Raw genomic sequence first — 26796 nt, 5'->3', positions numbered from 1 at the left:
ATCTGTCCCTAATGATATACAGTTTATGATTCATAAATGAACATTTAGAAATTGGAAAACAAAATATTTTATTACAAACCACACTGTAATTACTGGAAAAACAAATGACAAACAAACATTGGTTTTGTGAGTTAATGGAAAGACTGTTTTGGCTGAATTTACTCAAATATACATTAAATTGCAAGTTCATGTTTATAGGAGAGTGTAAAAAACATGTCTTCACATAGACGGGGTCCTAGAGAGGTTATGGAGGCAATAAGCACAGGGTACTAGAGAGATTATGGAGGCAATAAACACAGGGTCCTAGAGAGGTTATGGAGGCAATAAGCACAGGGTCCTAGAGAGGTTATGGAGGCAATAAGCACAGGGTCCTAGAGAGGTTATGGAGGCAAGAAGCACAATGGACATTGCAGTTACATGCAGGGACGAACTGGGACCAGAAATCAGCCCGGGCATTTCTAACACACCGGCCCATGTTTTTCCTTAAGGCCACCTTTACTAGCCAAATAATGATTCATTTGCTCAAAAAAAAAGCCAATTTAGACAGGCCCACTGGGATAAAGATGGACCAGCCCATCTGGCATTTTCCAGACTTGCCATATGGCCAGTCCGTCCTTGATCACATGGTAGAATCAACACCCATGCAGGACACATCCTCCTCGGGCCACTGGTCTTCCGTTAAATCTGTTTCTCTGAGGAGCCCTGTATGGTAAACACAGACAAAGAGTTATGATATGATATTTGTCACTGACTATTACCAACGTGTTATCGAACCCATCTCCACTTAAAAACTAAAGAGAGTCATTCCAAAGGGTAGGTTTAACTTTCCCACTCATATGTGATCAATGATACTATTTAGGCCTGTGTAACATTCGCAAAGTCGTCAACAGCTATTGTTTCAATTCAACAAAGAAATTACATTACAACAGGCCTGGGCTTCAAGCTCGGGTGGATTTCAAATGTAATGATATTTAGTGATATTGTGCCACCATCTGTGCCACTGCGTTAGTCTGGCTTTAATTCCAGTTTGTCTACAAATGAATAATTGATACGTTGGATTCACGTCTCCATCTCAACCAAACATCTAAGTTAAAGAACATAACTAAACAAAATGTAGTGCTTTAAAGTTTTAATTGATTTAGTATTATTATTTAGCTTAGATGTTTGGTTGAGATGGAGACGTGAATCCAACGTATCAATTATTCATTTGTAGACAAACTGGAATTAAAGCCAGATTAAGCCAGTGGCTCAGATGGTGCTATCAGAGCAGAAGATACATCTCCTTTAAATGTTGATATTTGGTTGCGTTGTCAACCTAACACAATTCAATATTACTTTTGTAATACAGGCTCTTACAAATAATCTGTCAATCTCGAACGGCATTGATCACTTTACCATGTACTTTCATGTAATCTCAACTGCAATCCAGGTCATTTGGTTCTGCTGTTAGATGAAGCACAGTGATAACACATTAATCTGTTCTATAAATTATTAAATATCTGACATTGTATTCCCATTTGGAACTTTGTTGTGCTTTTAAAAATGGTTGAAAGAGCAGTGATAGACATTTGGGCTAAAACCAAAAATCAGACATTGTTTTTTCCATTGGAACTTGGTCGTGCTTTTATTTGGATTGAAGGCATGGGGATAACACATTGGAAATTCAACTAACTTTTGGCTGTCTTTTTGAGCGGGTGAATATAAATGTGCAATCTCATTGATCAACGTCTCAACCAAATATTTCCCAATCATCCACGTTGAAATGACGTGGTGTGCCCAGTGGGATCTGTTTGTGCAGTCACTGTCACCCTGACCATAGGAGTTGGCAAGACGGTACAAACTGATCTGGGACTCATCTAAGCACAAGGCATAGATTGATGAAGAGAGAGAGAGGGGTGTGCGGATGTCCCTTTTATCATAGTTGCAGTGAACTCACCTTAAACTTCCAAATCAGAACCATGACGACCAGTCCATAGAAGGTACTCTTAGCGATGAAGACGCTGTAGGCCAGTTTGGCAGTCAGAGTGCTCTTCACATAGTACTCTGCAAGGAAAAGGATACATTCAAATGACCTTGATTAAGAAGGTATCAGGTGATACTGTTAGCAGGTCATCCATTAAGAAACGTGCAGTACAACCAATGATCTAGGCCAGTGTTTCTTAGTCCTGGTCCTGGGGACCCAAAGGGAAGCAGTGTTTCTTAGTCCTGGTCCTGGGGACCCAAAGGGAAGCAGATTGTTGTTTTTGCCCTAGCACTAACACAACGGATTCCACTAATCAGGCTTGATGATGAGGTAATTAGCGGAATCAGGTGGGTAATTCCCCAGGACCAGGAACACACTGATGGACACACTAGGTCTAACCCTAACCCAGGACCAGGAACACACTGATGTACACACTAGGTCTAACCCTAACCCAGGACCAGGAACACACTGATGTACACACTAGGTCTAACCCTAACCCAGGACCAGGAACACAGTACAGTATGTCACGTATTTAGGCATGAAGGATAAAATATAATAATAATAATAATAATAATAATATGCCATTTAGCAGATGCTTTTATCCAAAGCGACTTACAGTCATGCGTGCATAAATGTTTTGTGTATGGGTGGTCCCGGGGATCGAACCCACTACCCTGGCGTTAAACAAGCACCATGCTCTACCAGCTGAGCTACAGAGGACCAGAGGATAAGAACTTTAGTATAAAATGGGCACATTTACCTCTAGTCATCCCTTCACCACTTTGACCTGAAAGAAACAAAGAAGGAGAGTTTCAGATGAGATGATACACCGCAGTACCACGTAGACATGGGGGAAACGCATTAGAGCCTAAAAACGAGTGTACTAGTTCAGTCAGATCTCTTTGTTCTCATAAACAAAGACAGTGTTGATGTTTTATTACCTTGGAGATCTCCACTAATGGTGTCTTTCCCATGTTTATCAACCTTCCCATCGTAAAAGATGACATTGCAGGTGAATCTGTTGGCAGGGTTGTGCCATTCGTTGGCTGGGACTCTCAATCTGCTGGTGATACTGTATAATTTATTGTCATTCTGCAAGGCCTTGTTGTCGGTCCCGGCGCCTTCAGTTCTGTTGTGATCGTTGACTTGCCAGAAGACAGTGACATGGTCGGGGTAGAAGTCGGTGGCCACACACACCAGAGTCTTCTTCTTCTTCTTGTTTCTAGCCTCACACTCCTCAGTGGAGGGTGGAAGGACTTTCACTGTGCCATTCACTGTGCCATTGATAGCTGGGTCTGCAGGGAGGAAACAGTTGAATATTTTAACACTCAATCAATGGCTCTGTTTGTTGTCAGAATCATACTTGAACCTGTGTGCTTTAAAATACAGTTAATCACAAAATTCATCAATGAGACAGTTAATCAGAAAATTCATCAATGAGACAGTTAATCAGAAAATGTATGATGAGAGAGTTAATCAGAAAATGTTTGATGAGACAGTTAATCACTAAATGTATGATGAGACAGTTAATCACTAAATGTATGATGAGACAGTTAATCACTAAATGTATGATGAGACAGTTAAACACATAGAAACAGAATGTGAAGGACAGCAGCTTGGAAGGAACCACTTTGTTACTGAACTGTACCACCCCTATATAATGGGTACTGTACTTGACAATGTATTATTATTACAGCATTATTATTACAGCATTATTACAGTATTATTACAGTATTATTATTATTATTACAGCATTATTGTTACAGTATTATTATTACAGTATTATTATTACAGCATTATTAATACAGCATTATTATTACAGCATTATTAATACAGCATTATTACAGTATTATTACAGCATTGTTACAGCATTATTATTACAGTGTTATTACATTTGTACATTTTAGTCATTTAGCAGACGCTCTTATCCAGAGCGACTTACAGTTAGTGAGTGCATACATTTTTCATACTGATGCGCGACAAATGCCAATATCGTTCAAATGACTTCAATGAGACTTGTGCCACAAATGCCAAAACGCTACCATGTGCCAACAGTGCAAGGGAAACCAAACCAAAGCATGTTGTTGTCATACCTTGTCCATAGACTGGCCTACAGGCCAAGGAAACCAATGTCATTGTAATTTGGGTGAACTAACTGGCCAAGAAATACACCCTAACCCATGCTAATGTAAAGCTTATGGGAGGGTCAGAATTCCAGTCGGGATCAGAACAAATGAATTTACAGCCAGAATTCAGACTTTCTAAAAGATGTTGAGCAGATCGTGGTCCTGGGGAAGAATAGCACACACACACGCACGCACGCACGCACGCACGCACGCACGCACGCACGCACGCACGCACGCACGCACGCACGCACGCACGCACGCACGCACACACACGCACACACACACACACACACACACACACACACACACACACACACACACACACACACACACACACACACACACACACAGAGATCCGATTCAACTATACTATTACAGCATTATTGTTACAGTATTATTATTACAGCATTATTACAGTTATTATTACAGTATTATTCTCACAGTATTATTCTCACAGTATTATTACAGTATTCTCACATAATTATTCTTAGAGTATTATTCTCGCAGTATTTTTTTACAGTATTCTTACAGTAATATTTTTACTACAGTATTCTTACAGTATTATTCTTAGATTATTATAACAGTATTATAACAGTATTATTACAGTATTTTTCGTACATTATTATAACAGTATTCTTACAGTATTCTTACAGTATTCATATAGTGTTCTTACGGTATTTTTACAGTATTATTACATTATTATGACAGTATTCTTACATTATTCTTACAGTATTTTTACAATATTATTACAGTATTTTTACAATATTATTACAGTATTCTTACAGTATTATTACAGCATTCGTACAGTATTACTACAGTATTACTACAGTATTCTTACAGTATTCTTACAGTATTCTAACAGTATTATAACAGTATTCTTACAGTATTACAGTATTCTTACCCAGAACTGTTAGCTTCGTTCCCTCTCCAAAGTCGGCAGCATAACCACCAGAGCACACCACATACTCACAGACAGAAAACCAAGAGGATCCCAGCTACCCAGTTCTGTATTTGCAGTAGTTTGGCTTGTAGCAAAGGAAGTAATACTGTATTTCTAAGTATGTCTATGTCGACAAAGCATAGGCCCAATTCACGTTATCATTAGCTCAAAGCATAGGCCCAATTCACGTTATCATTAGCTCTTTGTACAGTTTAAATGTTTTCCCCCTGAATATTTTCATGCTCAACTATGCCTGGAACGCAATACAATACACCCCTTTATTTTTAAAATCATTTCATGATGATGTATTTACAATATTTTTTAGAAAGTTGAAAAGCTGAATCGCTTACCTAGAACGGTGAGTCTGGTACCTGGACCAAACTCTGCCTTATCCGTGTACCACAGAGAGAAACCATACTCGACATTACAGACACTGGATAATACCTGCCGCAGGTCTATCACTTTGCCTGTTCTGACTTATTATGCAGTTCCATTCAAACTGATACAACAGCACAATATAGATTCATACAAACCAACGCCTGAGTAATTGGAACATTATTTTATAACCCCCAAAAGAGATTTTCTCTCCCTCTGGTTCAAACACAGAAATTTAAAATAAAGACAACGTCTCTTTCAGTAACAGAGAAACCCATGAGGGCATAGATAACAGATGACAGAATCAGTTTTCTCACCCAGAACTGTGAGTTTGGTGCCGTTGCCGAAGTATGCCGGGTAGTTGTTCACACTGATACACAGCTACAGAGAAAACCCCTCCTCACTACTCCAGCAGAGTTGGTCCGTAGCCTTTACACCCTAACCTGCTGTCTTCGGTTGTTGGATTTATTCTATGAAATGTTATGATATGATTATGTGGAGATGAAATGATCATTGTTTTGACCTAAATACCCCAAGACGGTGTCTAGTTCCACTGCCAAGGACCCTCTCCTCCTCTAGGTACTTCCAGAGCTGATAACAAGTATTATTCTGACGGTAGACTGCGTCTGGGCACGGAGCCAGACAGTTTGATACCATGATGACGGGGAACATAACTAATGCTTTACAGTGATCCATTCAAGTATACTCTCTTACTTTAAGACTATTTAGATTTGTAGTCAAATGAGATATTTTCTATATTGCCAAATGTTACTTTTTTGGTCTTAGTTATTCCCTCATGTACATTTGTCAGAGAGAGAGAGAGTCCACAGCAGCTTATACTTCATTTTCTTACCTAAAACGGTGAGTTTGGTGCCGTCTCCGAAGTATGCCTCCGAGTATGAGCACAGAGACACAAAGCTGTCTCATAAAGGCTCTACTTTACTGTCTCTGACTTTGGATTGACTCCACCTTTGCTACTCTGTTAAAGTTATTCAAATACTCTTCACAGTAACTCTCAGAGACATTCAGCTGGACGGTAAATCTGACATAGTTTATAACCAGATACATTATTGTGACTATTTTACTAATGAAATTCAAGTGCTCTCCACCTCTACCGATCCTTGGGTCACATTCCAATCCATGAATATCATCAACCACACACTGTAACCTACAGATTCTAGCCATACGATGTGAAGGTGCACAAATCACATGGAGTATTTATCACAATCAGGTGCGAACATTGTATTATGTTGGTGTAATTTCTCACCTAGAACCGTTAACCTGGTTCCTCCGCCGAAGTAAGCCTGGCCGCCACCACCAGCACAGTGGATTTACTCAACCTTTATGTGACCACGTAAAGGAGGACATTCAAAGGCACTACACAGTCGTTCTGTCACAGTACATTTCTCTAAAAAGCTCACAACCACATACATTATAACCATGTAGCTTACATGGTTAATAACCAACATAGATCACTGCACTTTTTTAGTGTAATTTCTCACCTAGAACAGTTAACCTGGTTCCTCCGCCGAAGTGAGCCTGGCCGGCACCATTAGCACAGCACAGAACACTGCTCTGATATAGCTATAGTCTAGCAAAACCTTTCCTCTTCCACTTTGAATCCCAATCATACACGGCCTCTGATAACTCTATTGTTCAAGACGTCATAGCATTCAACACCATGTTTTAACCCGTTTATAAGACCGACACGGATGACTCAAACATACTGTAATACTATGATATCCCATCTCTTCTCACAAGTATGTTGTCTCGCTCACATTGACCGTCCATACGCCAAACATAGTATATGGATTACTTACCGACAACTGTTAATTTGGTGCCTGGTCCAAAATATGCCTCATAGTTGGCACAGTGCACAGGCTTAACATCAAAAAGCATTGAGTGGAGTAAACACTAGTATGCACCTAATCTAATGTACTGTATCCACAATCAACTAACTCCTCACATCGCCGTACCACTAGACCACAAATAGAGACCCATTAGTTCTATCAAGGTCAATATTCTCTTACCCAGAACAGTCAGTTTGGTTCCAGCTCCGAAGAACGCAGGATTATAGTTGTCACAGTGAAGACCTACTGAGCAGTAATTATCCCGACCACTAGCTACTGAACTTGTCTATGTATTTTGGCATCTAAAATACTTTAGCAATACTCGTTTTTTTAGTACTAGTCAATTGTTCAAATGAACCGTTGGAGCCATAAACATAACATCGTCAAGTACAGTAAGTAAATAGAGTAGAAAGTATTTACCTAAAACAGTGAGTTTGGTTCCGTTGCCAAAGTAGGCTGGTTGGGTTGAAGTCACAGTGTTTTCACATCAACCATTTAGTTCAGCTGTATCATGGATACTCCATTATACTATTATTGGCAATGAAACATCTTCAGGGTTTCCAGATCTATATCAATGTAATTCATCTGAAGTGAACTTACCTAAAACAGTGAGTTTGGTTCCATTCCCAAAGTAGGCCTCACTTCCAGTGTCACATCGTTTGCCTCCTCTTCCAAAAATACCTCAGATCTCTTTGTCGTTCACCCTCAAGGGAATGTGAACAGAGATACTCAGAGATACTCTAAAAACAGTTCAGTAATGCATTTGAGGAGATTTTATGGTCAAACAGGAATCAAACAAACTCTCTTATCTAACTAAATCTGACTTCATAAGTTTGTTGTCTTGTCCAGGAAAATTCTCCCGACTAAGTTGATTTTATAATCCTGAAGATTGGTTGAAATCCTGTTTTATCCTTCAGTATTATCGAGTTGTTCAGAAGCATCTCTCCAGACTCCTCAACAGTCTGTAGTAGTGGATGAATGGGCCCCAGCCATCTCCTGTATTGAAGTGAATGGTTGGAGGTTTTTGTACGGCGTCTCTATGTAAATATATCATCGTGGCCCCCTGTCCCCACAGTGTTAAAGCGTCACACAAAAACACTCATTCTGTTCTTTATTTTCCCTCCCCTGTTCTCTCTCTGTATCTCTCTCACCATCTCTGTCTCTCTCAGTATCTGTCTGTAGCAGCAGGTGCGTTGGCATGGGGGGTTACTGGAGTTGGATCCTGTTCCAACCCTATAAATAGAACATCAAATTCATGATATTAATAAGAAACGTTTACATTTGGATATTGACTTTTTTTTATTGATTGATGTAATGAAAAACATCAATAAAAAAGACAACGTAAAAAGACAATATCCAAATGTAGTGTTTAGAATTAATATCATGACATTTCACTGTTGTTACCGGAGTTGGATCCTCTTCCAAACTGACAGCTTCTATTTCTGTCAGCAGTACTAAGAAAAGCAGCAGGGAGGAGAGGATGAGGATAGGAGGAGGAAGAGGAGGAGGGGGAGAGGAGGAGGAGAGGAGGAAGAGGAGGAGGAGGAAGAGGAGGAGGAGGAGGAAGAGGAGGAGAGGGAGAGGAGGAGGAGGAGGAGGAGAGGAGGAGGAGGAGGAGGAGGAGGAGAGGAGGAAGAGGAGGAGGAGGAGGAGGAGGAGAGGAGGAAGAGGAGGAGAGAGGAGGAGGAGGAGGAGGAGGAGGGGAGAGGAGGAGGAGGAGGAGGAGGTAGGAGGAAGAGGAGGAGAGGAGGAGGAGGAGAGGAGGAGGAGGAGGAGGGGGGGAGAGGAGCAGGAGGAGGAGGAGGAGGAGGAAGAGGAGGAGGAGGAGGAGGAGGAGGAGGAGGAGGAGGAAGAGGAGGAGGAGGAGGAGGAGGAGGGAGGAGGAGGAGGAGGAGGGAGGAGGAGGAGGAGAGGAGTGAAGGAGGAGGAGGAGGAGGAGGAGGAGGAGGAGGAGGAGGAGGAGGAAGGAGGAGAGGAGGAAGAGGAGGAGGAGGAGGAGGAGGAGGGGGAAGGAGGAGGAGGAGGATAAGGGGGAAGGAGGAGGAGATGGAGGAGAAGGGGGGAAGGGGAAGGGGGAGAGGAGGAGGAGAGGAGAGGAGAGGAGAGGAGAGGAGAGGAGAGGAGGAGGGAGAGGAGGAGAGGAGGAGGAGGAGGAGGAGGAGGAGGAGGAGGAGGAGGAGGAGGAGGAGGAGGAAGAGGAGGAGGAGGAGGAGGAGGAGAGGAGGGAGGAGGGAGGAGGAGGAGGAGGAGGAGGAGGAGGAGGAGGAGGAGGAGAAGGGGGAAGGAAGGGGAGAGGAGTGAAGGAGGAGGAGGAGGAGGAGAGGAGAGGAGAGGAGAGGAGAGGAGAGGAGAGGAGAGGAGGGAAGGAGGAGGAGGAGGAGGAGGAGGAGGAGGAGGAGGAGGAGGAGGAGAAGGGGGAAGGAAGGGGAGAGGAGTGAAGGAGGAGGAGGAGGAGGAGAGGAGAGGAGAGGAGGGAAGGAGGAGGAGGAGAGGAGGAGGAGGAGGAGGGAAGGAGGAGAAGGAGGAGGGAAGGACAGGTAAATGTGTTTTTTCCCTTTTATCTAAAAATGGAAATGACACTTCTCTAAGTCCCACCCCTTCCCCTCTCCCTCTCCTCTCCCTCTCCACCCCTTCCCCTCTCCCTCTCCCTCCCCTCTCCCTCTCCCTCTCCTCTCCCTCCCCTCTCCCTCTCCCTCTCCTCTCCCTCCCCACCCCTTCCCCTCTCCCTCCCCACCCCTCTCCCTCCCCTCTCCCTCTGCCTCCTCTCCTTCCCTCTCCCTCCCCCCCCCCTCTTCCCCCTCCCCCTCCCTCTCCCTCCCCCTCCCCTCTCCCTCCCTCCCTCCCCTCTCCCTCTCCCTCCTCCCCTCCTCTCCCCCTCTCCCTCTCCCTCTCCTCTCCCCTTCCCTCTCCCTCCCCTCTCCCTCTCCTCTCCCTCCCCTCTCCCTCTCCTCTCCCTCTCCTCTCCCTCCCCTCTCCCTCTTTGTATAAAAGGTATATGTATTTAGGGGTCATCTTAAATGTGTTCCTTTTGTTTTATATCTCAAGCCAATGGAATTTCATTGAATGGGATAGTTTAGACTTCTGGCGTGAATTAGTGGAATTAGTGTAATCCCACAGTTACCCTCCAGAGGTCAGTGTATGATCGTCTCTCAGAAATGTTTCCTTTTAAAGGCAGTAGGTCCATATACATTTACATTTTAGTCATTTAGCAGACGCTCTTATCCAGTGCGACTTACAGGAGCAATTAGGGTTAAGTACCTTGCACATCGACAGATTTTTCACCTAGTCGGCCTGGGGATTAGAACCAGCAACCTTTCGGTTACTGGCACAATGCTCTTACCCACTAAGCTACCTGCCATATACTAGTGACATGTGATTGACAGTCAGAGAAATACCCTGTTTGTAACATCTCTAGAATCACAGCCTGTAGGGATGAGGACCTGTATTCTCCTGTCCTGTCTCAAGTGATCAGTTTTCAATAATGATGAATGAATGTTTATGATGAATAGACATGAGAACATCGTTGTTGTTTACTGCTGGTGTGACCATTGTTTTCCCCCTAATCTCCTCCTCTCCCCCTCTCCCCCACTCCTCCCCTCTCCCCCCTCCTTCCTCCTCTCCCCCTCCTCTCCCCCTCCTCCTCCCTCTCCCCCTCCTCTCTCCACTCCCCCCTCCTCTCCCCACTCCTCCCTCTCCCCCCTCCTCTCTCCCCCCCCTCCTCTCCCCACTCCTCCCCTCTCCCCCTCTCCCTCTCTCCCCACTCCCCCCTCCTCTCCCCCTCTCCCTCCTCCCCTCTCCCCCTCCTCTCTCCACTCCCTCCTCCTCTCCCCCTCTCCCTCCTCCCTCTCCCCCTCCTCTCCCCCACTCCTCCCCTCTCCCCCTCCTCTCCCCCTCTCCCTCCTCCCTCTCCCTCTCCTCTCTCCACTCCCCTCCTCTCCCCACTCGTCCCCCCTCCCTCTTCCATCCTCTCTCCCCTCCTCTCCCCCTCTCCCTCCTCCCCTCTCCCCCCTCCTCTCTCCTCCCCCCTCCTCTCCCCACTCGTCCCTCCTCCCCTCCTCCCTCCTCCATCCTCTCCCCCCTCCTCCCTCCTCCATCCTCTCTCCACTCCTCCCCCTCCTCCTACCCCCTCCTCCCCTCCTCCTCCCCTCTCCCCCTCCTCCCTCCTCCTCTCTCCCCCCTCCTCTCCCCCTTCTTCCCCCCTCCTCCCCTCCTCCCCTCCTCCATCCTCTCCCCCTCCCTCCTCCTTCCTCTCCCACTCTCTCCCCTCCTCCCCCTCCTCCCTCCTCCTCCCCCTCTCTCTCTCCTCCCTCCTCCATCCTCCATCCTCTCCCCCCTCCTCTCTCCCTCCTCCTCTCCCCCCTCCTCCCCCTTCCTCCCCTCTCCCCCTCTCCCCCTTCCTCCCCTCTCCCCCTCTCCCCCTTCCTCCCTCCCCCTCCTCTCCCCCCCTTCCTCCCCTCTTCTCCCTCCTCCCCTCTCCCCCTCCTCCCCTTCCTCCCCCTCTCCCCCTTCCTCTCCTCTCCCCCTTCCTCCCCTCTTCTCCCTCCTCCCCCCCCTTCCTCCCCTCTCCCCCTCCTACCCCTTTCCCCCTCCTCCTCCTCCTCCCCCCTCCTCCCCCTCTCCCCCTCCTCCCCTCTCCCCCCTCCTCCCCCTTCCTCCCCTCTCCCCCTCCTCCCCTCCTCCTCCCCTCCCCCTCCTCCCCCTCTCCCCCTTCCTCCCCTCTCCCCCTTCCTCCCCTCTCCCCCCTCCTCCCTCCTCCTGTGGCTTCTAGGGGTTGTTGTAGGGAAGTGTATCTGTTCTGAGACATCGTGCTCTACTGGAAGCACAGTAATACATAGCCCCGTCCCCAAGCTCCACGTTCTTGATCTCCAGAGTGGAGCTAGTCAGCTTCGGCCTGCTCATGGTGTATTTTATATCCTTCACAAAAGGAGGTTCTATTTCCCACACGTCTTGACCCAGAGAATATGTTAGCATCTCCATGTTGTTGTTGTCTCTCTGTCGGTACCAGAACATGTAGTAGTAGCTGCTGTCGTCATGGTAACACTGTAGCGTGACGGACACGTCTCCTTCTCTACAGACTGACAGGACAGGAGACTGTTGAACGGTTACACCGCCAGAGACATCTGTGAAGAAAAAAGGCATAAAACATTTAAAAAAAAACTATGAAGTAGTATCACTTGAAAGTAAGTATCAACCTGAAAGTGATAACAATTCTAATAATTGCTGTAATTTTAACGATTGCAGGAACAATGATCAGACTGACTTTGAAAACACAGAATATCAGTTTCAACACAAACACCGCTGATTGGTGTAGCCTGTCATGTCTGTAAGTAGAGGACAGTTCTTACTGGCAGTGAGGAGGAGAGACAGAGTCACACACAGCAGCTTCATACTGACAGACATCAGAGGACTGAGAGAAAGAGAACAGTCTGAACGTCTCCTCTGTTCACTCTCCTTCCTCAGACCTCTCACCTGTTCATCAGACCAGGAAATGATGTCACCTTCTAGCTGGCTCCTTCTTCCTCAGACCTCTCACCTGTTCATCAGACCAGGAAATGATGTCACCTTCTGGCTGACTCCTTCTTCCTCAGACCTCTCACCTGTTCATCAGACCAGGAAATGATGTCACCTTCTGGCTGACTCCTTCTTCCTCAGACCTCTCACCTGTTCATCAGACCAGGAAATGATGTCACCTTCTGGCTGGCTCCTTCTTCCTCAGACCTCTCACCTGTTCATCAGACCAGGAAATGATGTCACCTTCTGGCTGGCTCCTTCTTCCTCAGACCTCTCACCTGTTCATCAGACCAGGAAATGATGTCACCTTCTGGCTGTCTCCTTCTTCCTCAGACCTCTCACCTGTTCATCAGACCAGGAAATGATGTCACCTTCTGGCTGCCTCCTTCTTCCTCAGACCTCTCACCTGTTCATCAGACCAGGAAATGATGTCACCTTCTGGCTGTCTCCTTCTTCCTCAGACCTCTCACCTGGGGTGCGTTAAGTATGACAGAATGATGTGCAATGTTGAATTCAACGAAAACGGTACAGTACCGAACGACCGGTTGAAAAAGGTTGTGATAATGGTGGCCCAGAGGGTTAGGGTTAGATTGTATGGTGTGATTGTATGGTGTGCTTTGATTTTAAATGATCACTCCCATATTGATCAGGCCACACCCACCAAAACGGGAGCAAATGTACCTTAAAGGCTGTTGAAGAATGGTGCGTTTTGGGGAAATGTGTCATTCAGTAAAAAACCGTCACGCAATGTAGAAAACATTGAGGCAAACTAAACACACCCTTATTCATCAGAGCAGGAACAGGAAGTGATGTCATATCCTTCTGCCACCAAAACAGCTTCATAGAAGTGCGAGGCGATGGAGCGGGTGAGTGCAGGGAAGACGGCGGAACTAACGTTCTGTTGGAAACGGCTGGCGGGGTCGGGGGTCGGGTGAAGATGAGTGCAGTGCGTGAGAACGGAAGGAAACCAGAAGTAAAGATGTGATCAATGTTACCTGGGGGATCATGGGGGATCCGTTTGAAGTCATTTCCTGTCACCTGTTATTTCTGGGGTTGCGCAGGAAGTGGATGCAGATTATATACCTGAGGAAGTAGATTAAGTGATTGCTGCATGTCGACTGACCTGTTTGGTGGATGGAGGAAACCCACTTCGTCCATATTAAAGTTTTTTGATGAGTCTCTCCCTACTCATGTAAAGCCAGGCTCTATGAGATACCCTGTAAAGCTCTATGAGATACCCTGTAAAGCCAGGCTCTATGAGATACCCTGTAAAGCTCTATGAGATACCCTGTAAAGCCAGGCTCTATGAGATACCCTGTAAAGCTCTATGAGATACCCTGTAAAGCCAGGCTCTATGAGATACCATGTAAAGCTCTATGAGATACCCTGTAAAGCCAGGCTCTATGAGGTACCCTGTAAAAGCTCTATGAGATACCCTGTAAAGCTAGGCTCTATGAGATACCCTGTAAAGCCAGGCTCTATGAGATACCCCTGTAAAGCTCTATGAGATACCCTGTAAAGCCAGGCTCTATGAGATACCCTGTAAAGCTCTATGAGATACCCTGTAAAGCCAGGCTCTATGAGGTACCCTGTAAAGCCAGGCTCTATGAGGTACCCTGTAAAAGCTCTATGAGATACCATGTAAAGCCAGGCTCTATGAGATACCCTGTAAATCCAGGCTCTATGAGATACCCTGTAAAGCTCTATGAGATACCCTGTAAAGCCAGGCTCTATGAGATACCCTGTAAAGCCAGGCTCTATGAGACACCCTGTAAAGCTCTATGAGATACCCTGTAAAGCTAGGCTCTATGAGATACCCTGTAAAGCCAGGCTCTATGAGATACCCTGTAAAGCTCTATGAGATACCCTGTAAAGCCAGGCTCTATGAGACACCCTGTAAAGCTCTATGAGATACCCTGTAAAGCCAGGCTCTATGAGACACCCTGTAAAGCTCTATGAGATACCCTGTAAAGCCAGGCTCTATGAGATACCCTGTAAAGCCAGGCTCTATGAGATACCATGTAAAGCTCTATGAGATACCCTGTAAAGCCAGGCTCTATGAGATACCCTGTAAAGCCAGGCTCTATGAGATACCCTGTAAAGCCAGGCTCTATGAGATACCCTGTAAAGCTCTATGAGATACCCTGTAAAGCCAGGCTCTATGAGACACCCTGTAAAGCTCTATGAGATACCCTGTAAAGCCAGGCTCTATGAGATACCCTGTAAAGCCAGGCTCTATGAGATACCCTGTAAAGCCAGGCTCTATGAGATACCCTGTAAAGCCAGGCTCTATGAGATACCCTGTAAAGCCAGGCTCTATGAGATACCCCGTAAAGCTCTATGAGATACCCTGTAAAGCTCTATGAGATACCCTGTAAAGCCAGGCTCTATGAGATACCCTGTAAAGCCAGGCTCTATGAGATACCCTGTAAAGCCAGGCTCTATGAGATACCCTGTAAAGCTCTATGAGATACCCTGTAAAGCCAGGCTCTATGAGATACCCTGTAAAGCTCTATGAGATACCCTGTAAAGCCAGGCTCTATGAGATACCCCGTAAAGCTCTATGAGATACCCTGTAAAGCCAGGCTCTATGAGATACCCTGTAAAGCTCTATGAGATACCCTGTAAAGCCAGGCTCTATGAGATACCCTGTAAAGCCAGGCTCTATGAGATACCCTGTAAAGCCAGGCTCTATGAGATATCCTGTAAAGCCAGGCTCTATGAGATACCCTGTAAAGCCAGGCTCTATGAGATACCCTGTAAAGCTCTATGAGATACCCTGTAAAGCCAGTCTCTATGAGATACCCTGTAAAGCTCTATGAGATACCCTGTAAAGCCAGGCTATATGAGATACCCTGTAAAGCCAGGCTCTATGAGATACCCCGTAAAGCTCTATGAGATACCCTGTAAAGCCAGGCTCTATGAGATACCCTGTAAAGCCAGGCTCTATGAGATACCCTGTAAAGCTCTATGAGATACCCTGTAAAGCCAGGCTCTATGAGATACCCTGTAAAGCCAGGCTCTATGAGATACCCCGTAAAGCTCTATGAGATACCCTGTAAAGCCAGGCTCTATGAGATACCCTGTAAAGCCAGGCTCTATGAGATACCCTGTAAAGCTCTATGAGATACCCTGTAAAGCCAGGCTCTATGAGATACCCTGTAAAGCTCTATGAGATACCCTGTAAAGCCAGGCTCTATGAGATACCCTGTAAAGCCAGGCTCTATGAGATATCCTGTAAAGCCAGGCTCTATGAGATACCCTGTAAAGCCAGGCTCTATGAGATACCCTGTAAAGCTCTATGAGATACCCTGTAAAGCTCTATGAGATACCCTGTAAAGCTCTATGAGATACCCTGTAAAGCCAGGCTCTATGAGATACCCTGTAAAGCTCTATGAGATACCCTGTAAAGCCAGGCTCTATGAGATACCCTGTAAAGCTCTATGAGATACCCTGTAAAGCCAGGCTCTATGAGATACCCTGTAAAGCTCTATGAGATACCCTGTAAAGCCAGGCTCTATGAGATACCCTGTAAAGCTCTATGAGATACCCTGTAAAGCCAGGCTCTATGAGATACCATGTAAAGCTCTATGAGATACCCTGTAAAGCCAGGCTCTATGAGGTACCCTGTAAAGCTCTATGAGATACCCTGTAAAGCTAGGCTCTATGAGATACCCTGTAAAGCCAGGCTCTATGAGATACCCTGTAAAGCTCTATGAGATACCCTGTAAAGCCAGGCTCTATGAGATACCCTGTAAAGCTCTATGAGATACCCTGTAAAGCCAGGCTCTATGAGGTACCCTGTAAAGCCAGGCTCTATGAGGTACCCTGTAAAGCTCTATGAGATACCATGTAAAGCCAGGCTCTATGAGATACCCTGTAAATCCAGGCTCTATGAGATACCCTGTAAAGCTCTATGAGATACCCTGTAAAGCCAGGCTCTATGAGATACCCTGTAAAGCCAGGCTCTATGAGACACCCTGTAAAGCTCTATGAGATACCCTGTAAAGCTAGGCTCTATGAGATACCCTGTAAAGCCAGGCTCTATGAGATACCCTGTAAAGCTCTATGAGATACCCTGTAAAGCCAGGCTCTATGAGACACCCTGTAAAGCTTGTGATGTCACGAGAGGCTGTGTCCTGGAGGGACGTTACATCCCCCTGAGGTGGCTGCAAACCCAGACAGCTATGGCTCCATCTGCTGGTATGGTCGGGAACTCCAACCCTCTGTGGCCAATCTTCCCACGCAGCTGAAACCAATCAGGGGCTGATAAGCTGGAGTTGTTTTGAAAGGGAAGAGACACGGTCTGGAAGGTGGGCTGGGAGAAGAAGAGAATTGTGTTATAATTTCGTTAGTTGCCGAAGACCTTTAATAAAAATCCTTGTTTTGGTTGAACCTGGACTCCTTGCACTACTTGGGCAACCCCGCTGGAAGCGGTAGCCTCTCGTGGCATCACAGATGGTGGAGAATACAGGCACGCTCAAGCGTTAATAGTGCAGCTCAGGAGAGGATAACCCGAGTACCTCGGAAACGGAGAGGCAAGACTCATCCTGGGAAGGCTCCGGTGCAATCCTCCGAGGTACTCACTCCCGCCCGGGCTCTGATAGGGATGGCAGGTGCCCAGACCGACACCGAGACTGGTCCGGATACGGGAGAAGAGAACGCAGCCCAGGAAAGTGCTCCGTTCTCCAGTGAAGAAGACGTCCCAGGCACCCAAGAGCTTCCCCCTCTCACAGGCCAGTATGGTACGGCTCAATTACAAGATCCTACTCTTGCAAATGCCTTAAGAAATGTGCAGGTATTAGAAGGTGTAGTGTTAGGTGATAAGACAACCCCTACTTACCCCCATTTCGCAGTAAACCGGGGTTAGTATATCAGATAGTCAAGAAAAATGAGGAAGTGCATGAACAGCTCCTGCGTCACAGCCCTATCGGGCCACAGTACTCAACCTAGCCCACACACACCCGCTAGGGGGCCCACTTGGGGGTAGAGAAGACTAAGGAAAGAATCATGCAACGTTTCTTTTGGCCAGGAGTACACAAAGAGATAGAGAACTACTGCCGTAGTTGCCCTGAGTGTCAGCAGGTTGCGCCAAAGCCCACATATAGAAACCCGCTCATTCCCTTGCCCATTATCGAAACTCCTTTTGAGAGGATTGGATTAGACATAGTCGGGCCCTTACCGAAAAGTGCCAGGGGACATCAATACATTCTGGTCATTCTGGACTATGCGTCCCGGTACCCGGAGGCCATTCCGCTGAGGAAGGCTACATCCAGACAAATCGCCAAGGAGCTGTTCCGTCTCTCAACTAGTCTGGGAATCCCAAAGAGATATTGACGGACCAAGGGACTCCATTCATGTCCAGGGTGATGAAAGAACTCTGTGCTTTACTGAAAATCAAACAGCTGAGAACCTCGGTCTACCACCCCCAGACAGATGGCCTCAGTCGAACGTTTTAACAAAACACTAAAATCCATGCTGCGGAAAGCGGTAGGGGAAGATGGGCGCAACTGGGATCAGCTGTTACCATACATATTGTTTGCGGTGAGAGAGGTACCTCAGTCTTCTACTGGTTTTTCACCCTTTGAGCTCTTGCTTTCCTACAGACCCAGAGGACTGCTCGACATCGCCAAGGAGGCCTGGGAGGAGCAGCCATGCCAACAGCGGACACTGATCGACCATGTAGGGGCTATGAGGGAGAGAATGAAGGCCATCTATCCCATGATGCGGGAACACATGGAGGCCAGTCAGCGGCAACAGCAAGCCTCCTACAACAGATCTGCTCAGCCCAGGAGTTTAAGCCGGGGACAGAGTGCTGGTCCTGGTGCCAACCGTTGAGTGCAAATTCCTGGCAACCTGGCAAGGACCATATGAGGTCATTGAACGCATGGGAGAAGTAAACTACAAGGTGAGGCAACCAGATAAGAGGAAAACTGAGCAGATTTATCATGTTAACCTTTTTAAAGAAGTGGCACGCCAGAGAGGCGCTGTTTAGCTCTCTACCCCCCACAGAGACCCAGGAACCGGCGCGAGAAGAGGTTCAGCTGGGTCCAAATCTGTCCCCACATCAACGACAGATGGCCCTGGAACTCGTGGAGCAGAACCAGGATGTCTTCTCCTCCCTTCCCGGTCACACAGAGGTGGTCCAACATGAGATCCGCACCATGCCTGGCCGAACGGTAAACCAGCGCCCGTACCGCGTGCCAGAGGCTCGTAAAGTGGTTATACAGAAGGAGGTAAGGAAGATGCGGGAGTTGGGAGTAATCGAAGAGTCCCACAGTGCCTGGGCAAGTCCCATAGTACTAGTTCCCAAGCCAGACGGTTCAGTACGATTTTGTAATGACTATCGAAAGTTGAATGAAGTGTCTGAATTTGATGCATACCCAATGCCTCGTGTCGATGATTTAATAGACTCCTTGGGGCATGCTCGTTTCATAACCACTCTTGATCTCACAAAAGGCTACTGGCAGGTGCCCTTGACCCCGGCGTCTAAGGAGAAGACAGCCTTTGCCACCCCGGAGGGGGCTCTACCAGTATACCCGACTTCCGTTTGGTCTCCACGGGGCACCTGCCACGTTCCAACGCCCTGATGGATCGAGTCCTTGCGCCCCCACAAGAGTACGCAGCGGCTTATTTGGATGATGTGGTTATACAAAGTCAGGATTGGGCCAGCCACCTACCCCGGGTACAAGCGGTGCTGGATTCGGCTCAGGGAAGCAGGGCTCACGGCAAACCCGAAGAAGTGCAAGGTGGCCTTCAGTGAGACAAACTACCTGGGGTACACCATTGGGCGGGGTTGGTCAAACCACAGGAAGCCAAACTGCGGGCCATACAGGACTGGCCGCAGCCCATCAACAAGAAGCAAGTAAGGGTCATTTTGGGCCTCGCTGGCTACTATAGACGCTTTATTGCAGATTTTGCTACCATAGCGGCACCATTGACGGAGCTGACGACCAAACGCCACTCACGAATGGTGAAGTGGAACCCTGCGGCGGAGGCGGCTTTCCGCAACCTGAAGCGAGCACTTTGCTCCAGTCCGATCCTGGTGGCACCAGACTTCAAGAAGGAATTCATGGTCCAAGCGGATGCTTCGGAGGTGGGTCTGGGGGCTGTCCTCACCCAGGCACATGACGGGGAAGAACATCCCATTCTCTACCTAAGCAGGAAGTTACTTCCAGAGAGAAGAACTATTCAACGGTGGAGAAGGAATGTCTGGCTGTAGTCTGGGCCCTGGAGTCCCTTCGGGTTCCTATCTCCTGGGCCGACGTTTCATGGTGGTATCTGATCACGCCCCTCTGCAGTGGATGGCCAAGAACAAGGAATCAAACAGTAGAGTAACCAGATGGTTTTTGAGCTTGCAACCGTTTAACTTTTCGGTTGTCCACAGGGCTGCAAGCACCACGGAAATGCGGACGCCCTCTCCCGGCGTGATGCCTTCTTCACTGCCTTTACCCGACGAGGACGTCGGTCCCGAGGAGGGGGATGTGATGTCACGAGAGGCTGTGTCCTGGAGGGACGTTACATCCCCTGAGGTGGCTGCAAACCCAGACAGCTATGGCTCCATCTGCTGGTATGGTCGGGAACTCCAACCCTCTGTGGCCAATCTTCCCACGCAGCTGAAACCAATCAGGGGCTGATAAGCTGGAGTTGTTTTGAAAGGGAAGAGACACGGTCTGGAAGGTGGGCTGGGAGAAGAAGAGAATTGTGTTATAATTTCGTTAGTTGCCGAAGACCTTTAATAAAAATCCTTGTTTTGGTTGAACCTGGACTCCTTGCACTACTTGGGCAACCCCGCTGGAAGCGGTAGCCTCTCGTGGCATCACAAGCTCTATGAGATACCCTGTAAAGCCAGGCTCTATGAGACACCCTGTAAAGCTCTATGAGATACCCTGTAAAGCCAGGCTCTATGAGATACCCTGTAAAGCCAGGCTCTATGAGATACCATGTAAAGCTCTATGAGATACCCTGTAAAGCCAGGCTCTATGAGATACCCTGTAAAGCCAGGCTCTATGAGATACCCTGTAAAGCCAGGCTCTATGAGATACCCTGTAAAGCTCTATGAGATACCCTGTAAAGCCAGGCTCTATGAGACACCCTGTAAAGCTCTATGAGATACCCTGTAAAGCCAGGCTCTATGAGATACCCTGTAAAGCCAGGCTCTATGAGATACCCTGTAAAGCCAGGCTCTATGAGATACCCTGTAAAGCCAGGCTCTATGAGATACCATGTAAAGCTCTATGAGATACCCTGTAAAGCTCTATGAGATACCCTGTAAAGCCAGGCTCTATGAGATACCCTGTAAAGCCAGGCTCTATGAGATACCCTGTAAAGCCAGGCTCTATGAGATACCCCGTAAAGCTCTATGAGATACCCTGTAAAGCTCTATGAGATACCCTGTAAAGCCAGGCTCTATGAGATACCCTGTAAAGCCAGGCTCTATGAGATACCCTGTAAAGCCAGGCTCTATGAGATACCCTGTAAAGCTCTATGAGATACCCTGTAAAGCCAGGCTCTATGAGATACCCAGACTCTGTAAAGCTCTATGAGATACCCTGTAAAGCCAGGCTCTATGAGATACCCTGTAAAGCTCTATGAGATACCCTGTAAAGCCAGGCTCTATGAGATACCCTGTAAAGCCAGGCTCTATGAGATACCCTGTAAAGCCAGGCTCTATGAGATATCCTGTAAAGCCAGGCTCTATGAGATACCCTGTAAAGCCAGGCTCTATGAGATACCCTGTAAAGCTCTATGAGATACCCTGTAAAGCCAGGCTCTATGAGATACCCTGTAAAGCTCTATGAGATACCCTGTAAAGCCAGGCTATATGAGATACCCTGTAAAGCCAGGCTCTATGAGATACCCCGTAAAGCTCTATGAGATACCCTGTAAAGCCAGGCTCTATGAGATACCCTGTAAAGCCAGGCTCTATGAGATACCCTGTAAAGCTCTATGAGATACCCTGTAAAGCCAGGCTCTATGAGATACCCTGTAAAGCCAGGCTCTATGAGATACCCCGTAAAGCTCTATGAGATACCCTGTAAAGCCAGGCTCTATGAGATACCCTGTAAAGCCAGGCTCTATGAGATACCCTGTAAAGCTCTATGAGATACCCTGTAAAGCCAGGCTCTATGAGATACCCTGTAAAGCCAGGCTCTATGAGATATCCTGTAAAGCCAGGCTCTATGAGATACCCTGTAAAGCCAGGCTCTATGAGATATCCTGTAAAGCCAGGCTCTATGAGATACCCTGTAAAGCCAGGCTCTATGAGATACCCTGTAAAGCTCTATGAGATACCCTGTAAGCCCCTCCAGTGTTCAAATAAAGAAGATTTGGTAATGTATAAAGTGTATGTCGATGTGAAGAACATTGTGTGCAAGCTGAGGTCATACAGAAGTCTTCTTCTGAAACTTGATTTTGTGAATATTTGGATAAAAACCGCAGACCCAGACGTATGTATGCTTTCTGAAACCTGGCTCAAAAAATCTATCACTGACAAAGACATTGGCATTGATGGTTACAGTGATTTTAGGTCAGATCGTAAATCTAAGGGTGGTGGTGTTGGTATATACAGTGCATTCGGAAAGTATTCAGACCCCTTGACTGTTTCCATATTTGTTGCGTTACAGCCTTCTTCTAAAATTGATTTAAAACATTTTTTTCTCATCAATCTACACACAATACCCCATAATGACCAAGCAAAAACAGATTTTTGACGTTTTTGCAAATGTATTAAAAATAAAAACCGGAAATATCACATTTACATAAGTATTCAGACCCTTTACTCAGTACTTTGTTGAAGCACCTTTGGCAGCGATTACAGCCTTGCGTCTTCTTGGGTATGACGCTACAAGCTTGGCACACCTGTATTTGGGGAGTTTCTCCCATTCTTCTCTGCAGATCCTCTCAAGCTCTGTCAGGTTGGATGGGGAGCGTTGCTGCACAGCTATTTTCAGGTCTCTCCAGATATGTTAGATCGGGTTCAAGTCCGGGCTCTGGCTGGGCCACTCAAGGACATTCAGAGACTTGTCCCGAAGCCACTCCTGCGTTGTCTTGGCTGTGTGCTTAGGGTCATTGTGCTGTTGGAAGGTGAACCTTCGCCCCAGTCTGAGGTCCTGAGTGCTCTGGAGCAGGTTTACAACAAGGATCTCTCTGTACTTTTCTCCGTTCATCTTTCCCTCAATCCTTACTAGTCTCCCAGTCCCTGCCGCTGAAAAACATCCCCACAGCATGACGCTGCCACCACCATATAATATAATATAATATAATATAATATGCCATTTAGCAGACGCTTTTATCCAAAGCGACTTACAGTCACCGTAGGGATGATGCCAGGTTTCCTCCAGACGTGACGCTTGGCATTCAGGCCAGAGTTCATTCATGGTTTAATCATACCAGAGAATCTTGTTTCTTATGGTCTGAGAGTCCTTTAAGTGCCTTTTGGCAAACTCCAAGTGGGCTGTCATGTGCCTTTTACTGAGGAGTGGCTTCCGTCTGGCCACTCTACCATAAAGGCCTGATCGGTGGAGTGCTGCAGAGATGGTTGTCCTTCTGGAAGGTATAGTATCTGAAGATTATGCCTTTGTTAAATGTTTTCATGAAGAAATGGAATGTTGTTTATGGTAGTATCAAGAGGGAATGTTTTAGGTGTAATACCACATACCACAGACAGGGGGTGGGTTGTAGACAGGGGAGACTGGTGATTGGTCAGAAGAGGGGGCATCAGGGTTTATAAATAGGGGTTAAACGGTGAGACGTTAGAACGAGCATAACAATCTGGCGAGTCGTTCTCCGGACAACGCGTGTCTGTAATTTATGCTGTAACCTCGTGGTATGAATAAAACTTCTAACATGATGCAGCATAACGGACTCTTTGTTGACAGCGATAATTTCCACCATTAATCATATACGACATAATGGCGCCCAACGTGGGGCTTTGGTTTGCGTCTCTTCTGTGTTTCAGTCAAGCGCCGAGCTAACTCTCTCTGAGGCATGGAAAGGGTGAGTGTTCTTGCCGCTTCGGAGTTTGTTAGATTGGATATGACTTGTGTGCACTGAGGAGCTGCTCCATTATAACCTAGCCTCAGGTGGCGTTACTGCTGGTCGACTAGAGTCTGCTAACATTTATATCATTGGTAACTATGGACAATGATGAACGGTAGAACTTTATATTTCATTGGTAACGGGTGACAATGGATTGGCAATTAATGTTGGAATACGTATGCATTTTTAGGGCACCGTGAATACGGATAAGACCTCTTAATCGAGGCGACTCACAGGAGTGGGCCAGAAATCCAGGTCTTAGTTAGACTGAGTCAGGTTAATTTCTTAAGCGGGAATTATGAAGTGAATTGGTGTATTTATGTTATACTCCGCCTCTGGTCGACGGGAAATTGGTTTGGGGATAACCTCTTGATATGAGATTCATCTTTCAAGGCAACAAAAAGTTAGATGGAGATATTATTGATAATCATGGAAAATGATTGGGCCACCGGTGCAGGATATTGATTTGTGTAGTATATCGCAGTTGGCTAGAGCTACAGCTCATTCTTCATTGTTTCAGGTCACGTGGTACATCGTGGCTAATGCTAACGGCTAATGCTAACGGCTAAATGTGTGTTGTGTCACCAGGTACTTTAGGCTAAGCTAAATGCTAATGCTACAGGCTAATTGTGTTGTGTGCTACATGCTAACGTATCCTTAGAGATTCCGTTGCGACGGGTGAAAGTCTCTTAAACTTGTTTATGTGTTCGTAAGTCAGGTTATATGTTTTGTGAGCGCTGGTAAATGTTGTTTGACTATAAGGGGGAAATGGGGAATTACAGCTGGACTGGTATTCTGTTTGGAGAGAGAGTAGAGAATCTTCCTTTCACGGTGAAATTGTATTGAGGAATGATATTTGCGCATGCGTTTAATTTTGCGACACTACAGTACCAAACGGGGAAGTTGGAGTTTATGACACGAGATTAGGACACGTTTTGGTTTACGGCACTAAATCTACGACATGCGGTCGTGCTGAGGCGAAGAAACAAAATGGGGGCGTAAGGTCCTATCTTTGGGGTTTCTTGGCAGGGGTTTAATAGCTATCGGGAAGGAACGTTGGACATGAATCTTTTAAAATCGTTACAGTAACTGTTATTGGAACGTTAAACTATTTGGCAAGATGTAGTAAAGTTATAAATCAAATATATGTTGACGGAGTATAATTAATTAAATTAAAAGACGATTAAAATTAAATGAAATATTTTGGAGCGATCTATGTAATAAATGATATTTGCGCATGCGTGGGATTCTGCAAAACAACACATTGGTTAAACTGCAGGGGCAGGGGGAGACAGAGGAACACAGACGACGGAACAAATAGGCACAGGGAGAGTTTAACACGAATATTGGTTAAAGATGAAACTTGTTTTGTAGCCTATTGAATTTATAAATTAAATATAGGATAACGGATTATAATAGATTGAATTAAATAATTAAATGACGGATTGAAAGCAAAAGGTTTTTGAGCGATTTATTTAATTCTGAGTTTAGTCTTAGAGTGAATAATGTAGAAACGAATGAATATTGAACGGTTGGAAATACTCAGTGATGGCATGAACTACTAAAAGCTGTTCTTGTGTCTTTATCCCTTGTCATGAGAGACAGGAGAGAGAGGGGGAGCGAGGAGATACAGGAAGTGATCACGTCACGTGGCAGAGGATCAAGTCAAAAGGGTTTGGTACTGATTATGGTTACAAGATCTTTCCCTAACAAGATATGTGATGTTATGACAATCTTACATGGGCTTGGCAAATACTATTTCATTAAAAATTGCATTTTGGAGGCTATGTGCATCACTGGGGTTTAATTACAGATGTGTTGGGAATCCAGGATGGATTGAGGATTCTTCTGTAAATTTATGATAATTAGGGGTTAGAGCAAGGGGTTAAAGGCTTTGGTTATGGGTATTTTAGTCTGAAGATGACTAACTTGCATTTACTGGCAGTTGATGGGTTGTGGTAAGATATACTCAACACTAATTGATATTGGTGACATAGGAATAGGAATTGGGGTTAATTATTCAGGATGGTGAATGGATTTGTTTAGGTTATATTAAGAATTTTTAGGGGGAAGTCTATATAACTTATATAAGTCTAAAATAGGATAGTTCACAATAAAGGAATATAAAGGGCTTGATATAGGGGAAAATTGATTAAAATAGTCATTTTTAATCAAAGTAGGGTTAGAGTAGTGTTAGGAGAGACTAATGGCAGAAGTTAGTACACCTTTCTCACATATGGATTCAGCAGAAAGACACCCACCTTACGAGAAGGAAGCTTTCAGTGATTATCTAGCATGGTGATTGTGGCATCAGAGATGAAGACGAATACGAGCAGAAACAACGATGAAGATGAATCCAGAAGACGGAAGAAAACCGAGATGTCTGGGAACTTAAGGAGAAGAGGATGATGATGATGAGAGGTCATGGGTGGAGGTGACTCTGTGATCAGAAGGAAGTGGCAAGAGAGGAAAGAAGAAATGGATACTAGAGATTTGATCTCTGATGAAAGTTGAAGGTACAAGAGAGGAAAGAAGAAATGGAGAAATGGAAGAAGTAACACGACTGGATGAAGACCTCAAGAATTGAAGGAAAATAATAATACAGTGAGGCTAAAGGAAAGGCCACTGGTAAGAAGATGATATTTCAAGAACAGAACTTAGAAGATAACCGGTTGAAGAATATTGATATGTCAACGACTTGAAGGAACAGGACGAAGAAAACTCTATCAAATACAACTTATAACTGGTGGTGGAGAAGAAGAAAATAAGTGTTGGTTATGAAGAATCAGAGTGAATCAAATCAACAATCACTGTTACAGCTTTAACTGAACAATATCAAAGGCAATTGTACCAGCCAAGGGGGACGAGATGTTCCATATTGACTGTCAGTTTCTGGACAGACACAGATTTGGAGAAGAAGAAACAGAGGAAGATTAAGGAGCAAGTGAAGATCACCTGTGCTTCAGGTGAACACTAAATATTCTAGAGTGC

At 45.9% G+C, this 26796-nt stretch overlaps 1 protein-coding gene across 1 annotated transcript in view; it reads right to left on the bottom strand.

The window, feature by feature from the left end:
• Positions 1-42: 42 nt before the first annotated feature.
• LOC121544540 (T cell receptor beta chain MC.7.G5-like) overlaps positions 43-26796 on the bottom strand; it is a 39109-nt gene continuing 12355 nt past the window's right edge. Inside the window, exons 6-10 of the mRNA XM_045209065.1 lie at positions 7855-7895; positions 2905-3258; positions 2724-2750; positions 1937-2043; positions 43-702 (exon numbers count right to left, since the gene is read on the bottom strand). Coding sequence (XP_045065000.1) covers positions 679-702; positions 1937-2043; positions 2724-2750; positions 2905-3258; positions 7855-7895 — 553 coding nt within the window. The 3' untranslated portion in view covers positions 43-678. The remainder of the gene's footprint in view (positions 703-1936; positions 2044-2723; positions 2751-2904; positions 3259-7854; positions 7896-26796) is intronic.

This window comes from Coregonus clupeaformis, chromosome 29, assembly GCF_020615455.1.
Source record: "Coregonus clupeaformis isolate EN_2021a chromosome 29, ASM2061545v1, whole genome shotgun sequence".
In the NCBI taxonomy this organism is placed as follows: Eukaryota; Metazoa; Chordata; class Actinopteri; order Salmoniformes; family Salmonidae; genus Coregonus; species Coregonus clupeaformis.
Note: the sequence above shows the minus strand (reverse complement) of the source record. Positions and strands in the feature narration are given on the sequence as shown.